Genomic DNA, 16,110 nt, shown 5'->3' with positions numbered 1-16,110 from the left:
TAAATACATCATTTGTAATCACATTTAAATAATGTATTAGGATTATAGTGAGGGAATTACAACTTAAAATGAAATGACTTAACATCGAATGAAACATGGGAAATGATATTTGTAACCAAAAATAAAATAAAATTGATCAAAATTTATTATTCACATTGTAAGAAAAGACTGTTTAGCACTGTTGTAACACCACTTGAATCAACAAACTCCCTTTCCTATGATAAAAATATTTATTCCATGAATTTCAGGACTTTGTGTGCTTTTTTTTTCCTTTCGTTGTGTTTTTTGCATTATTATTCTTCTCTTTTAGCTATTTATAATTGATTCACAAAGATATTCAGAAACATATGTATGAGCCAAGTTTGTAATTTTGTGATTTTTTTTTAAAACAATTCTATCAGATGATCATCCAACATGAAACTAAAGTTGTAGCAGCTACTAGACAACAATAGCTGCTATAACATGATCATTGCATGTTATAGTAGCTACTATCAAGAAGATGCTACAACATGAAACTCATACCGATGTAGAAGCTACTGGACAATAGCTGGTGCAACATGATCATTACACGTTATAGCAGCTACTATTAGGTGGGAGTGACAATGTCGAGGTTTTTCAACACCAAAAATTTAGAGAGCTGTCATCACTTTCGAGAAGAAGGTTACAGCAGACGAGAAGAAGGGGGGTTGCCAGCAGGTGTTAGCTGTGACGAAAGCTACTATGCGGTGAATGAAGGAGGGAGAGCGAGGGAACATATTTGGAAAAGTCTAGTGAAGGTTTTGACATAGCAATCTGAGGCATCTCCAAGTTATCTAAGGTGCCTCCAATCCATTTGAGGCGCCTCCAATCACTAGTTCGATACAGTAATTTTTTGGAGGCCATATCTTTTGATTCCTAACTCAGAATCAGGCTTTATCAATGGTCATGCATATAGGATTCGAAGATCTACATATGTATCTACAACACAAAGTTAGAAAAATATATACATTAACAATATATATATATAAAAGTTAGATCTCGTCTTACTATGACCAAGATTTAGTTTTGGTCTCAACCTAGATTTTTAAAATGGATCTAAGTTGAATTAACGCCTATAGTCTCACTAGGACTCGTCCTCACTGAATCTCTCTCCTCCAATGCTTACCTTCACTTACCATTTGTAGATTTACTTAACTATGACCTCTTGACCCACCAAGTCTTCCTACTAAATTCACTATCTGGACTTCAACCAGTCATCTGGTCCTCCCCGACCTGACTGGATTTCCTGTCAGCTATCTAGTCATCTCTAACCTGGCTAGACATTTTTGCCAATTGTCTAGTCCTCCCTGACCCGACTGGACTTTAACCTTGTGTCTAGTCCTCTAGATCCATTAAGTCTGTTAGCCTACACACTTAACTCAATAGGTTAAATCACATAATTTAACTTTAACTTTTGTCATACATCAAAATTTGAGTTTGATTATTAGTGCAAACTACACCAACAAATACATCATAAAAGAGTTTAAGCTAGAAGATCTATAAACACTATAATTTCAAATACCATATTTATTCTTCATCACTAATTTGTAAAAATTCTAATTGTTACTTTATCTCTTCCAATGCATCTTTCAATTTTCTAAATTTTTTAGTTTTCAATAATTTTCTCTCTGAGTTTGAACTTGATACTATGTTTGAAGTTGTACACGAACTTTCGTTTCCTCTCAATGTAAAGGAGGTAAGTGCAAGATTTTTATTTAAGTGTGCTTCAAAAGCTCTTTTTGCCTCCTCTTTACTCTTGAAGGACTAATGTATATTGCCCTTAAAACTAATAACTTATCTAGATACTTCTATCCAGGTGTCATAAACACCCGGTTGACATCCAATAAAGACAACTTATATTTTTCCCTATATCAAATACATCATTTAGAATCATGTTTAAACAATATATTAGGATTAAAGAGAATTACAACTTAAAATGAAACAATTTACTATCGAATGAAATATGAGAAATAATGTTTGCCAAGTTTCCTGTAAATTATATAACAAAAAAAATTAATCAAAAATTATTATTCATATTATAAGAGTAGATTGTTTGGCACTGTTGTAACATCACTTGAATCAACAAACTCCCTTTCTTATAATAGAAATATTTATTCTATGGATTTCTAGACTTTGCCAGTATTGTGTGCTTCTTTTTTTTCACCTTCATTTTGTTTTTCCCATTATTATTGCTCTCTTTTAGCTATTTATAATTGGTTCACAAAAATATTCATAAACTTATATTGGAGCTGTGTTTGTAATTTTATGATTCTTTTTTAAAAACAATTCTATCAGTCAATCATCCAACATGAAACTGACATTGTAACAATTACTGGACAATAACTACTATAACATGATCATTGCATGTTATAGTAGCTACTATCGAGTAACTGCTATAACATGAAACTCATACTAATATAGTAACTACTAGATAGTGGCTAGTACAATATGATTATTACACATTATAATAACTACTATCAAGTAAATGTTACACTATGAAGCTCATGTCAATGTAGCAACTACTGGATAGTAACTGTTACAACATGATCATTGCATGTTATAGCAATATTATTACTTAACTGCTACAACATGAAACTCATACTGATGCAACTACTGTGTAGTAGGACTTGTACATAGTAGAATCTGCTATGGCCCTAAACCTTAATAAAAAATTGACAAGGTAGAAAGATCAAAGTATCAATCGACAAAATAATCTACAAATAGAAAAATAGACACTGGAGTAGAAGGGAGAGGTTGGAGTGACAACGTCGAGATTTTTTAGCGCCAAAACTTTGGGGTGCTTCCAGCATGTTCAAGAAGAAGGTTGCGACAGACGAGAAGAAGGTTGCGGTGGACGAGAAGGAGGTTGTCGATAGGTGTTAGCTGTGATAGAAACTACTGTGTGACGAATGAAGGAGAGAGAGCGAGGGAACAAATTTGGAAAAGTTAAGTGAAGGTTTTGAATGCAGAACAGATCTTCTGGTCCAATATTTTCTGGACCAAGGGAGGTCTTGTGCATTCATTGGTGGGGTGAGCTAGACCTCACTTGTTGAATGGGTAGGGAGTCCAGGATTAGTTCAGAGATCTTAGATCAGACGATCTCTGTTCTTTTGAATGGATGACGGAAGGGGAGACATTCATAAAACGAATAGGTATATATATACTCACATTGGGCTTAATTGGACCCCAGATTGTAATCGTATTTGATTGAGCCCATTAATGATGACGACCCATATGTTACTATCCCCTGCATCCGTTATAATCACTGCTATTTGATGTGATCCGATCCGATCTGCTACGAACCAAGTTAACAATTGTTAAAGACGAGGAGACGAATAAAGCTCCTCGTTTTCTGCCTCTCCGATTCCATAGCCGAACCCTAAAATTCACCGGCCTCTTGATCCGCCTCGGCCATTGAGATCTGCTGATCCACAGAGTAGATCATCGATTCTCCGTACACTGACCTGTTTTCCGATCTCTTTCGTGTTCTTCCCGAACTTCGTGATGGTGGTGGGCGACAACAACTCCTCCCCCGACGAGGAACAAATCCTTAACTCGGATCCGAAGGTTGCTCCTAATGCCTCTCATGGGAGCTCGGGTTCGTCATCTTCTGCTCTGGCCGGGGCCGAGATCGATATTGAGTCAGTCGCCCGCAGGATCCAGCAGGCGCTAACCGTCGGCAACAAGCAGCACCGCTTCTGGGAGACGCAACCGGTGGGGCAATTCAAGGACGCCGGCGACAGCAGCATCCCTGATGGTCCTATCGAGCAGCCGACTCCTGTTTCCGCCGTCAAGCAGGAGCCTTACAACCTCCCCGCGCTTTATGAATGGACCACCTGCGACATGGACGACGACCACACCTGCACCGAGGTCTACACTCTCCTGAGCAACAACTACGTTGAGGATGACGAGAACATGTTCCGTTTCAATTACTCAAAGGAGTTCCTCCACTGGGCACTCCGCCCGCCAGGTTACTTCAAGTCCTGGCACATCGGCGTCCGGGTGAAGGCCTCCAAGAAGCTCGTTGCCTTCATCACCGGCGTACCTGCCAGGATCCGCGTGCGGGATGAGGTTGTCCGGATGGCTGAGGTCAACTTCCTGTGCGTCCACAAGAAGCTGCGGTCGAAGCGTCTTGCGCCTGTGATGATTAAAGAGGTCACTAGACGGGTGCATCTGGAGAACATCTGGCAGGCTGCCTATACAGCTGGGGTAGTCCTGCCGACTCCTATCACAACTTGCCGCTACTGGCATCGCTCGCTTAATCCCAAGAAGCTGATTGATGTCGGCTTCTCTCGACTCGGAGCTCGTATGACCATGAGCAGAACGATCAGGCTTTACAAGCTTCCTGAGGCAACTATGACCCCTGGATTCAGGAAGATGGAGCTTCGTGATGTTCCAGCAGTCACCCGGCTGCTAAAAGGATACTTGAGCCAATTTGTTGTCGCACCTGATTTCGATGACAATGATGTGGAGCATTGGCTTCTTCCTGTTGAGGATGTGGTTGACAGTTATGTGGTTGAGAGCCCAGAGACTCATGAAGTTACAGATTTCTGTAGCTTTTATACCCTTCCTTCTTCGATTCTAAATAACCAAAATTACTCAGTGTTGAAGGCTGCCTACTCTTACTACAATGTGGCTACAAAAACCTCACTTCTCCAGCTGATGAATGATGCACTGATTGTGGCAAAGCAAAAGAATTATGATGTGTTCAATGCTCTTGATGTCATGCACAATGAGACCTTTCTGAAGGAGCTTAAGTTTGGGCCTGGTGATGGGCAACTTCATTACTATCTATACAACTATAGACTTAGAAATGCTTTGACACCTTTGGAACTGGGGCTTGTTCTTCTGTAGTTCGCCATACAATGTTGGAACTCTGGCAGGTAATTGTCATTTCATTTTTGCGCATTTTTTACTTAGGTTCTCTTTGTTGCATTGTCTGATTATTTTCTAGTTGTTGTAAGTTCTGATCAGGTGATCTTGCATTGAGACTATAGAATGAATCTGGTTATTGTCGATGTTTGCATTGAGAATCAGTAATGTGATCTGAACCTGATAGTATTTTTTTTCTCGTGTGTCTGTCACTATGCTGTTATTCATGGATAAAAACTGTCCAAGGCACTTCTTTCAAGTTGCAACATCTCGTGTGAAACATTGATCTCTTAAGTTGTTATTAGTAGTGAATTAAGGTATAAATAACTGCCAAATGACTGGTAACAGATTTTGTGTGTTTTAGGTCTGTCAATGAATTGCTACCTTTCGGTAGCTACTACAACTGCATAAGTTTAATTCTTGTTTTCCTTCCTTCATATGCTGACAAGAGGCACCAACTATGACTGAATTCTTAGCATGTGATTCTTGATATCATGTTTTATTGTCTGTATAATGCATATGTTGCCCATTGTAAAATCTGCGTTCTAAAACCACACCGGAATAGTCAATTTTATGGACTTGACATATGTAATCTGTCCAAAATGTGAACCCACACATTTTGTAAATCACTTGTAGAATTTTATCTAGCTCTTAACCCCAAAAGAAATTACTATTCTCATCAAGTAGTCCACTTGTTGGTTTTTGGTTTTTTGTGGATGCAATATTGGAACTAAAATTGGACTAGCTTTGATGCAAACACTCTTTTGGAAGTTTGTCGATAAGATCTCAAAAGGTCTAGAGATAATAGACGGTGGATCAATTTGTTTAGATGAAGATCAGTAAAGCCAACAAAGTTTAGGAGGTCAACTTTTATCTTTGTTGATGATATATAGTTGTATTTTATTTCATTTGTAGCATTTCTTCCATGATGCTACTAAATAGTAGTCATAGTTTTTTTCACGAATGAATAACACACTAGTATTCCAAATAATGGATCAAGTTTTTCTTCAATTTCATTTTTTGGAATTTTTTTTGTTGGTGCAAAGATATTATATTCTTGTTATTTGTCAAAATTTGTATTGATTTGTTTCGTTAATGGTATTACAATACAAGCTTTAACAACTACCTAACATGTATGGGAGAGCAAAATTCATGTATTTTTGTTCTTTAAATTCTTATTATTTTCTTCTTTCTGTAAGAGTTAGCTGGCCTTGGTTAGTTCTATATACTTGTTATGGAGGTATTGCAGAATTTGGATTGTGGAATAGGTTCAGCAGGGTATAGCTATCAGGTGGCTCGGTTGAAGTGAGTTGAGTCCCAACTGCGTTATAGACAAGTTTTCATAAATGGATAGAAGTGGGTTGGTTTAGGGTTGAGTTTTGAGGTGGAGCGAAGTTGTAGGGAGTGATGAAATAGGTCAATTGTCACTAGGTGGTGATTTAACCTCACTCCGATATGGCCCATATGTCCATTGTTGTTAATTTTCCTTCTCGCTCAAAAATCTCTTCCATGTGGCCCATTGTTCCCTTCTCATAGGTTTTCATTTAATAGTGATGCACCATGGGTCCGAGTCCATCAATCTAATAGTTGCTCTTTGTCAATCATGTTGACTGGATCATTGGTCGATACTGTATCATGCGGTTTGATTCATATTCTTGTTATCGATGATCCACACTCTTTCACATTGTCACATTTTAGTTATCCAACAATTTATGAGATTAGTGATAATTTTGCATATATCTAGACTACAAGCTTTATTGAGTCCGTCATATGGATCCTTCTATATTATTATATGTAAAAAGCACTCCTAATTGCATTTAATAGCTGTATTTTAAATTTCACTAGTAGTTTTGCAATTGACTCATGACTGGTCATGACTATGGCCAAATAAAAGAGAGTTTGGGTTAGGTTGTCGGTCAGTGTTAAAGTAAATGAATGGAATCATTAACTATTGAGTTGACTCCATCTAGTGGAATAAGAATTGATAGGGGTTGTAGTTTTACTGGTATCTAAATTTTAGTCCATTGGAGCAAGTCCTTGTACTTTTGTACCATGTTTGTCATTGTATTTCTTGGATAGATTAGTTACTAATTCTCTTGTGAAATTCTAGTTTTAATAAATTTATTATAAAATTCGAGAAATTCTAGTTTTAAGTATGATTAGACATGATGCTTTGCTCGTACCAGTGATATATAGTTGGATTTTTTTAAAATGAAATTTTACTTGCCATTAAACTGCGAAACGAATGGTTTTTTACGCGGCTTTATTCGATAAATTTAATTTTAGATCAGTTCGTCCACATACAATCAAACTGTTTTTCTAAATTTAGGCCCCCGTGACTATGAAAAAGGAAATCGTGAAGGAAAGACAGTTAGTGTGGAAAATAAATCTGTGGAAAGATGAAAGGGAAAAAAACGAAGAAAACAAATCTCGAGGGAAAGTGGAAGGGAGAGAAAAGACGAAAATCTGTGGAAAGATGAAGAAAGCGAAAAAAAACGAAGGAAGAGAACACTGAATCAACTGCGGCGACCAAGCACATGCAGGGCCGTCAGCAACGGCCGGCGAGGTTGTCGGCGGAATAGGCCGACAACTGTGCCAGGTGACTCATGTGGGGCCGTTGATTGCCGTGATAGGCGGCCAGCAGCTTAGTTCGTCGACTGCGCCAAGTGACTCATGTGAGGGTGTCAGCCGTCGTCGCTTGTAGCATAGGTCTCCAAATTGCATCACACGCGAGGCAGCTGATCAAGATGGCTGCGACAGACGATCAACAATACATGAAGAATGTGATTACTGTAGAGGATTTTCTCTCGCTTTTTGAACGAATCTAAATAAGTGTTTTAGAAAATTTCTATAAAATAAGATTGATTATCCTTAGAATGATTCAAGAGCCGAATATTTGATACTAATTAAAAATATATATATGAAAATATCTTCACGGATATAATCGAGTTTGTTTTGAGGTGAGAGAAGAGATTGAATTTTTAAGAGAATAAATACGTTAGAGTGGGCACGAAGGAATGGTTGGGTGAGCGTCGCTTTTCGTCACAAGAATAAATGTCATCCTCATCTGGATGACGACAGATCACACCCATACATCTTTACTAACCTAATACATGCCCCTCTCCAACTCAAAACATTAAGAATATATTCTTCCTGTTTCCTATCCAATAAATGAACATTTAAAAATAATCATTAAAATATATATTTCTTAGTATTTTGTACTTTGCTATTAGCCGATAAAATAATAGCCGAGTGAGATAATATGTGGCGCTTCCGTATCCAGTGAATAAAAAAAAGATTAATTAAATTAAGTAACGTCGACATAAATCGGGAAGTGTTTGTTATAAATTCGTTATAGTTAAGATTCGAATTATAAATACCTGACAATCTAAATATCCTGTCATTACATCCTAGCTCCATAGGCTTCCACATCCATTGAATGAACTATGTGTGCAGGTCATTTCGTACTTTACCATTGTACCACCCTCGCATGGCTCTAAAAACATAAAATTTGTATGACCATCCCATTGATATTGACATGCAACATTAATATTCTAGCAAAATTTGAAACATGGCAACACTTGTAACATTTGATTTTATGTTTTAACTATGAACAACGCTTCATTTCTTTTTGATGCAGAGGGATGATGTGCACAGTGGCGTTAAAGAAACATTCTAAACAAACAATGATGAATTGCCTACTTGTATAGTTTTGGATTTTCAAAGAGTTTTTTTTTGAAATTCAGATATCTAATTTTTACTATCTGATTAATCACGGAGAGGACCCAGCATCACTAGTGGTTTGAATTCCACTGACATTGAAAATTCCAATGTCCAACGTGAAATTTAAACCTTTGTTGTATAGGAATGAGCTTTGCCATTTACGACCTCATTGTTTCCCGAGAAGCAAGCTAGATTGTTCAAAGAAGTCAGGCAACCAAGTTTGGATGGAACTTGAGGGATGGAGGTAAACATGTTCTCGTTGGTATAGGTGTATAAATTGGATTCAGATAAGATTAGAATAAAAAGTGATTATGTTCACCCCCAGGTATTTATAATTCGTTCTCAGATTATTTAAAGAAAGGTAAATCATTTATCAATTTATAGCCGACTGCCAAGTGGCTAGGGAGTGGGAGGAATTTATCCTAGAAAGCATGTATCCATCGAAAATTGATCTCTGCCCCATTATAGTAAATCTGTCACCCTCTAGTTAACTGAATATCTCATAAGGACGAGATAAAATGAATGTAGCAATTGTGGCCATAATTAATTTTTGCAAGACAAGAATGGGTGTTAAGAAAATTAATAGGAAATAATTGTTGACAGGAACATTTAGGGGTAAGTAAAATCTCAATTAAATCAAAATAACAATTTGAACCGATTTAAATTCAATTTGATCTTAATTTTAAATTTAAAATTTTAGTGAAACTAATAAAATTGAACCAGTTTAACCTAGCAGTCGACGGATATATTGTTGGTATTGAAAGTACTAATTAATCTAACTTGAGTTTTGATATTGACAAAGGTCCAAAGTTAAGTTGTGTTGTTATTCTAACAAGTGTAACTAAGTGTGCAGGAAAGTCCTAAGTGATCTTAGGTAAGAGAAAACTCCTAGTTAAGGTTAAGCAAAGAAGTCCTAGTGGGCACTAGACAAGTGGAAAGTCCTAGTTACGACTAGCCAATGAAGTCCTGGTCCGTGGGACTGGGCAAAATCTTTGTAAGTCGAGGGCATTGGCCAAAAATCCTAGAGCCGAGGACACTAGGTGAAAGTCCTGGGAGTCGCAGACACTAGGCGGGAAATCCTATGGTCGAAGATACTATGTGAAAGTCCTAAAGTCTTGAATGCTGAGCAAAAGTCTAGATGGTCTAAAGGACCGGTTTGACAAAAGATAATCTCTCCTGAGAGAAGTAGGTGAGGGCACATTCTCCGTAGACGAAACAGTAGGTGTCAGTCCGACCTAGAGTTTCAGCAAAACTCATAAGTCAGGACCGAACAGTCCGGAGACTATCAAAATATACCTTGCTTTATATATTATTTTGTAATTGTGTTAACCTTGTGTTACAGAAAGTTGATGGATGAAAAAGAGGAGTCCAAGCGCCAGGACGTCCGGGAGCCCGGAGCATGTCCAGGAGCCCGGACGTCCAAGCGCTCGGAGTTGCTCCAAGCGCCTAGGTCAGCAACGAAGAGAGAGTGCTTGGGTGGCTGCCGAGGGCACTTGGACAGTCTGGGCGCTTGGATGAGTCCAGGCGTCCGGATCGACAAAAGTTCATCTTCATTTTGCGATCGCACACTTCGACTGCTGACCTACGTTAGTAGTCCAGGCGCCAAACATGGATAAGCTTCCAGGATGAAGTTTGACGAGCTGCAGCCACGTCAACCCAGTGGGGGCTCCCGAAGGTGGATCCAGGCGCCTGGAGTATGCTATAAAAGAGGGTTCGACCAACACCTTTAACACAACAATCCGAATGACTTTCGCTCTTACGCGCTACTCCAAAAATGACTCCATGACGCCCAAACACTGCTTCAACAACCGAAGTTAAGAATGTTCAGGTTTGTAGTTGTCGATAACTTTTAAATATTTGCATCTATTTTGTAATCGAGATATACATTGTAATAATTCAAATTGATAGTGGATTGTCCAACAAAAGTACTTTCAAATGCGAGTCTTGGAGTAGAAGTCGTCACAGACTCCAAACTAAGTAAAACTTAACTTTGTTAGTATTGTTTGTTTTCCTTTGCTTTTAACTCTATTGTGTTTTCTTTATCGAGTGTTTTACGAAAAACGTGAAAAGCTATAAGTTCTATTCACACCCCTAGCGCATCGATCCTACTTATATTAGGATCAATCGAGTGCTAGTATAGGTCTGATTAAAAAAAAATCTTCAAAAATTTCCAAATCAGTGTAATCGCAAAGTTACAACTCATTAGAATCAGTCGACGGTCAATTGTTGGACTAGTAAACTGGACAGTAAGTCTAGCACTGTTACTGAATTAACTTATTTTATATTGATTTGATTTGTCAATTCTAGTGGCAAATTTTAGTCGACTCAGTATATCTAAAAAAAATTGGGTAGTTCAATTAGATGGGTCCAGTTTTAACTAAATGCTTAGCTCTAGGAAAATCCAAGTGGCAAATGCAATATATTGATTGACAATTTGTTGAAGATAGATATTAGTAGAATGATTTAGATGGTACCTATGATAGAGTTAGCTCAAGCCCAAATGCAATTATTTCCATCATGATTTTTTGAGATGGAGATGTGTTACAAATAGTGCTTCTCTAAAGTAAACATTTGTTCAAGCACTCGTACAAATTGCTTCTACATATTGTTATCTAATGTTAACAAAGAAGTTGATGCTTTCGAAGGACTAAGAACTAAACATACGACAAATTTTAAGGGTATATTTAGTTGAAGGTTATTATTGATAACCTTGGTTATCTAAGATTATGTTATTTAATCTTTTTTGGCTTAGGTAAAGAGTGATTTTCAAATAATGGAGCATACTTGTCATGTCAGTAAGTGGAGATATAACCCAGAATATGATTACCTTGGAAGTGTGATGTTTTACCTGATTATGAAATTAACAAAAAAATAATCAAAATTATCATCCAATTTTTAGCCTTTTGGACAAAAATACCCCTAAAGTTTTATCAAATCTCAATCCGCTCAAGATATAACCAAAACCTCCCTCGGACCTCCTCCTTCACCGTCCCCTCCCCCGCTCACGGCAACAAGGCCATGACAGACAAGATGTGGGAGGAGATCTGTCTTAGTGCCCTTAATTGAGATGCACTTGATCCATTGATCTCCCTCGCGCCCAACTCCTTCTCCTTCCACAACTAGGGGTGGGAAAAATATCAAAATTTTTGATATACCGTATATATCATACCGATATTTACCATTTATACTAAAATTTTTAGTATACTGAAAAGTTTGGTATGGTATTATACCATACCAAAATTTTTGGTATCAGTATCTGTCACGCCCCGAGTGTATACTTGTCCTTTAAAATGGACAGTACCCCCTAGTGACAATATAGTAAACAATCGATATCAAACTCAGATCAAGCAAAATAACACCAATACAATATAAAAGCAAATAGATACAAAGGACAATGCGTGTATGTATGTATGTACATGTGAACACACTCAAAAATCCAGAACAAAAAAAAAAACTATAACCAAAAGCAACGAAAACAATAAAACGTAGCAACTCAACACAAAACCAACTCGAGCGGGACTGGCAGCCAGGACCTCTGAGCGACACAACACCTCCTCTATCTGCTAACCTGGAAGTAAAAGGAAAAGCAAAGGATAGTGAGTACAACAACTCAGTATGTAGAAGAAGATAGTACATGAATAACATACTGTTAGGAGATCAAAGGATTTAGTCTAAGGTAAAATACTTACTAACCAATGTAGGTATCCCAATATAATCACCAGCTAATCAAAAAGTATAATTAATAACATAACACTTCACTAATCTGCTCAATCAAGTATAACCAATAAATTGGGAGTACATATAGTACATTCAAACCTGCACGAACAAATACGTGATCGACATATAGCAAGTATATAACAAACACTGACTGCGGGAGAACACTCTATCATGGATGGTCCCGTGGACAGTCAGGGTAAATGACTAGTCACTGTTCGCGGGATAATGTTCTACTACGGATGGTCCAGTGGGCGAACAAGGTAAATAACTAGTCATTGTCTGCGGGAGAACTCTCTAACACGGATGGTCCCATGGGCAGACAGGGTATATACCAATGGTCACTAATGACTCTCTTACCCACGCATAGGAGACAAGATACTAACAGACACTGACAACTCTCTCAACCATAATGGGAGACAATGGTTGACATGATATACTAACGGTTGCTGACGACTATCTCAACCATGAATGGGAGACAATGGTCGACATGATATACTAACGATCACTGACGACTCTCTCAACCATGAATAGGAGACAATGGTCGACAAGGTAAGCAACTAAAGGTCTAGTAAGATCCTCGAAATCCTACACCATGGTATAATTCTACTAATGTATAAGCATGAGCCTATATAACAAGTAAATGTCTACTAGGATATTTGATACCCTATATTACAATATAATCCTACTAATGTAGGTGCAATATCTCTCAGGTCAAGGCTGACCTGGTTGGCCAAGCTTGAGTCTTGGTTTGGGTTTCGATGTTTGACAATGCAGTTGTGCATTTGGGGAGATTGTCTGGTGCAATTCCCCTCTGATCAGGGTCTGATCAGGTTGGTCGAAGAAGAGTCAAGTAGGTCAAGGTTGACCGGATACTTGACTGGAAAGTCCTAACTGGGATGTTAGGCAGAAGGGAAATCCTGGTGAGTGAAGCCAGGTGAAAGACCTAGTGAGTGAAGCTAGGCAGAAGAAAAATCCTAGTGAGTGAAGCTAGGTGAAAATCCTAGTGAGTGAAGCCAGGTGAAAGACCTAGTGAGTGAAGCTAGGCAGAATGGAAGTACTGGTGAGTGAAGCCAGGCACGGGGGAAATTCAGATGGGTCAAGGTTGACCAGACATCTGGTGAAAGTCCAAGTAGGTCAAGGGAGTGATCGGATACTTGGCAAGATGAAGAAAAGTCCAAGTAGGTCAAGGGAGTGACCGGATACTTGGCAAGATGAAGAAAAGTCCAAATAGGTCAAGAGACTGACCGGATACTTGGCAAGATGAAGAAAAGTCCAAGTATATCAAGGGAGTGACCGGATACTTGGCAAGATGAAGAAAAGTCCAAGTGGGTCAAAGGGATTGACCGGACACTTGGTAAGGGAGTCCTAGCAGGTCAAGGGTGACCGGATGCTAGACATGATGTTCCAACAGGTCAAGGATTAACCGGATGTTGGTTTGGGGGCTTTGGGACTTGGTTTTGGGCAAAAACCAGCATCTAGATCGATCAGTTGATCAATTGGATGCTTCCCAATCGATCAGCCGATCGATCGGGTGAGTGCCTGCGACAGAGCTCCTCCCAATCGATCAGCCGATCGATTGGGAAGAAATGTCACGAGCACAGAATGCCTCTGGATCGATCAGGTGATCGATCCAGAGACCCCGATCGATCAGTGGATCGATCGGGGTGGCGCGTTGTGTCGCGATAAGCCCTGGATCAATCAGCTGATCGATCCAGGCGAATTACTAGAGCACAGAGACGCTCTGGATCGATCCGTTAATCGATCCAAAGCATCCCCGATCGATTGGGAGCAATCCAATCGATCGGGCTCCGACCGTTGGCGTAGATAAAGGCTGCAGGCGAGCGATTTCTTCGGTAGAACTCTCGGCCATTCCTTCCTATCTTCACTAGCGATCACAGAGCTTCTCCACAGGGTTCTCTCCGCCAGTTTTTGCAGGTTCTTGGAGGTCTTCCAAGTCAAGAGGCGGATATACAGCTGAAGAAGAAAGCTAGGGTTAGGGTTTTCAGTGTAAAACCTGTAAGCTATTGCTTGTATTTGTTTTCCTTTCTTTCTTCTTGTACTGTGAGCTTGTAGGGCTTCTCCGCCTTCAGTAGTTATCGAAAAGGAGTGATTTCTTAGTGGAGGGTGCGTGAGTAGGTGTGGATCCTTAGACTAGTCACATCTTGTGAGGTGGATACCAAGTAAACCCTCCTTGTTAGCGTTGTATGCTTTTATTTGTTGTATTTCCGCGTCACACCATCGAAGAAACAAGATACGACGAGCACCTAGCGCGCGACGAGCTATTCACCCCCCTCCTCTAGCTACATTTCGGTCCTAACAAGTGGTATCAGAGCAAGGTCGCTCTTCACCAGAATCATCGCCGGAAGGGGCAAACAAACAAGTAAAGCTAGAAGGTGAAGAAGTTGGAGCAAATTCATCAAAGTCAAAGAAGTCAAGAAGCTCAACTTCAAGATGTAATTTCAAGATGGACTTGGATTTGACACAAGGGTGGCTCCACCGTACACATCTACAAGCTTCGATCTTTGGAAATCAAGGATCGAAAACTTCTTAATGGTGGAGATAGAGCAATGGTTTGCTCTTATGGAAGGTTTCGAAGCTCCAACAAACTCCAAGGGCAAGCCTCTCAAGAAAAGCAAATGGAGTTAAGAGTAAGTTCAAAGGAGCAAGGCAAATGATAAAGTGACCATGCTTTTGGTCAATTTATTGCCAAGCAATATTTTGGCTCAAGTTGGAGAGTTCAAGGATGTCAAGGAGCCTTGGAGCAAATTGGCATCAATACATGAGATCCCCTCCACTGCACCAATCTAAGAATAATCCAAAGAGGGTGACTCATTAGAGCAAAATCAAGAGGAAGAGGACTCCGAAGTTGAGAGATGCTCAACTTCCGAAGAAGAAGTCCAAGAAGAAGCTTCATCTTCGAGGGAATGTAGTGAAGGGAACAAGGAAGGAGCATACTCTTTGTTCCATGTACAAGATGAAGATGAAGAAGCCTCCACCTCTAGGATTGAGGGGGAGCAATCTTCATTGACACCGGATCAAGAGCAAGAAGAATCTTCTACATCCGGGTTAAGAAGAGAAGAGGATGAAGAAGCTTCCACCTCCACAAGTCAAGAAAAATCGAATGGAGGAGCATCACTATCGGATCAAGAGGAACCCTCTACATCCACATCACATGGAGGAGCAAGTGACACCCCTACACAAGAAGGTATAAACATTTCAATTAAAAATAAGAATCATATTATATGTTTTGAGTGTAGGAAGAATGGGCACTACAAGAGCAAGTGCCCCAACTTGGCCAAGAAGAAGGGCCAAGTGGCACCCAAGGGCAAGGAAAGCCCAATGAGACCATCCCCGGAACAAAGAAGAGCAAGGAGCACATTGTGTGCTTTTCTTGCAACCAAAAGGTGCATTACCGAAGTCAATGTCCTAAGGGGAAGAAAGTGGTCAAGGCTCATGGAGGAAGCTCAAGTCAAGGGGGAGCCTCCAAGGTAAAAAAGAAAGGTAACTTTCATCGAGCCTACCCCTTTAAATTATGGTAAAAAGCATGATAGTTCTAACTTATATCATTTTAATGTTATTTACCATGAAAATAGGAAGCATGATAGCATTAAGGAAAAACATATAGCTTTCATGTTAAAACTACTACACCTAAGGCTAGGAATGTAGGTAAAAGTCTAGGCAAGAACACTAAGGATTTTAGCTACAAGCCTAGAAACAAAAATGCTCATGGATTTAATGGAAAACCAAAAACTAAGGACTTAGTGATGGAGAATCAAGTCT

The 16,110-nt window shown here is 39.3% G+C and overlaps 1 protein-coding gene across 1 annotated transcript; it reads left to right on the top strand.

The window, feature by feature from the left end:
- The first annotated feature begins 3,321 nt into the window (after nt 1-3,321).
- Nucleotides 3,322-5,089, top strand: LOC122001789 (glycylpeptide N-tetradecanoyltransferase 1-like). The gene has a single exon (XM_042556716.1). The coding sequence runs from the start codon at nt 3,523-3,525 to the stop codon at nt 4,870-4,872; it is 1,350 nt and encodes a 449-aa protein (XP_042412650.1). The 5' UTR covers nt 3,322-3,522; the 3' UTR covers nt 4,873-5,089.
- Nucleotides 5,090-16,110: the final 11,021 nt, after the last annotated feature.

This window comes from Zingiber officinale, chromosome 7A (assembly GCF_018446385.1).
Source record: "Zingiber officinale cultivar Zhangliang chromosome 7A, Zo_v1.1, whole genome shotgun sequence".
Classification (NCBI taxonomy): domain Eukaryota; kingdom Viridiplantae; phylum Streptophyta; class Magnoliopsida; order Zingiberales; family Zingiberaceae; genus Zingiber; species Zingiber officinale.
This window is presented reverse-complemented; position numbering and strand designations above follow the sequence as displayed.

Excerpts from the sequence above, each read along its gene's own strand:
- LOC122001789 (XM_042556716.1), top strand. The coding sequence starts at position 3,523 with ATGGTGGTGGGCGACAACAACTCCTCCCCCGACGAGGAACAAATCCTT.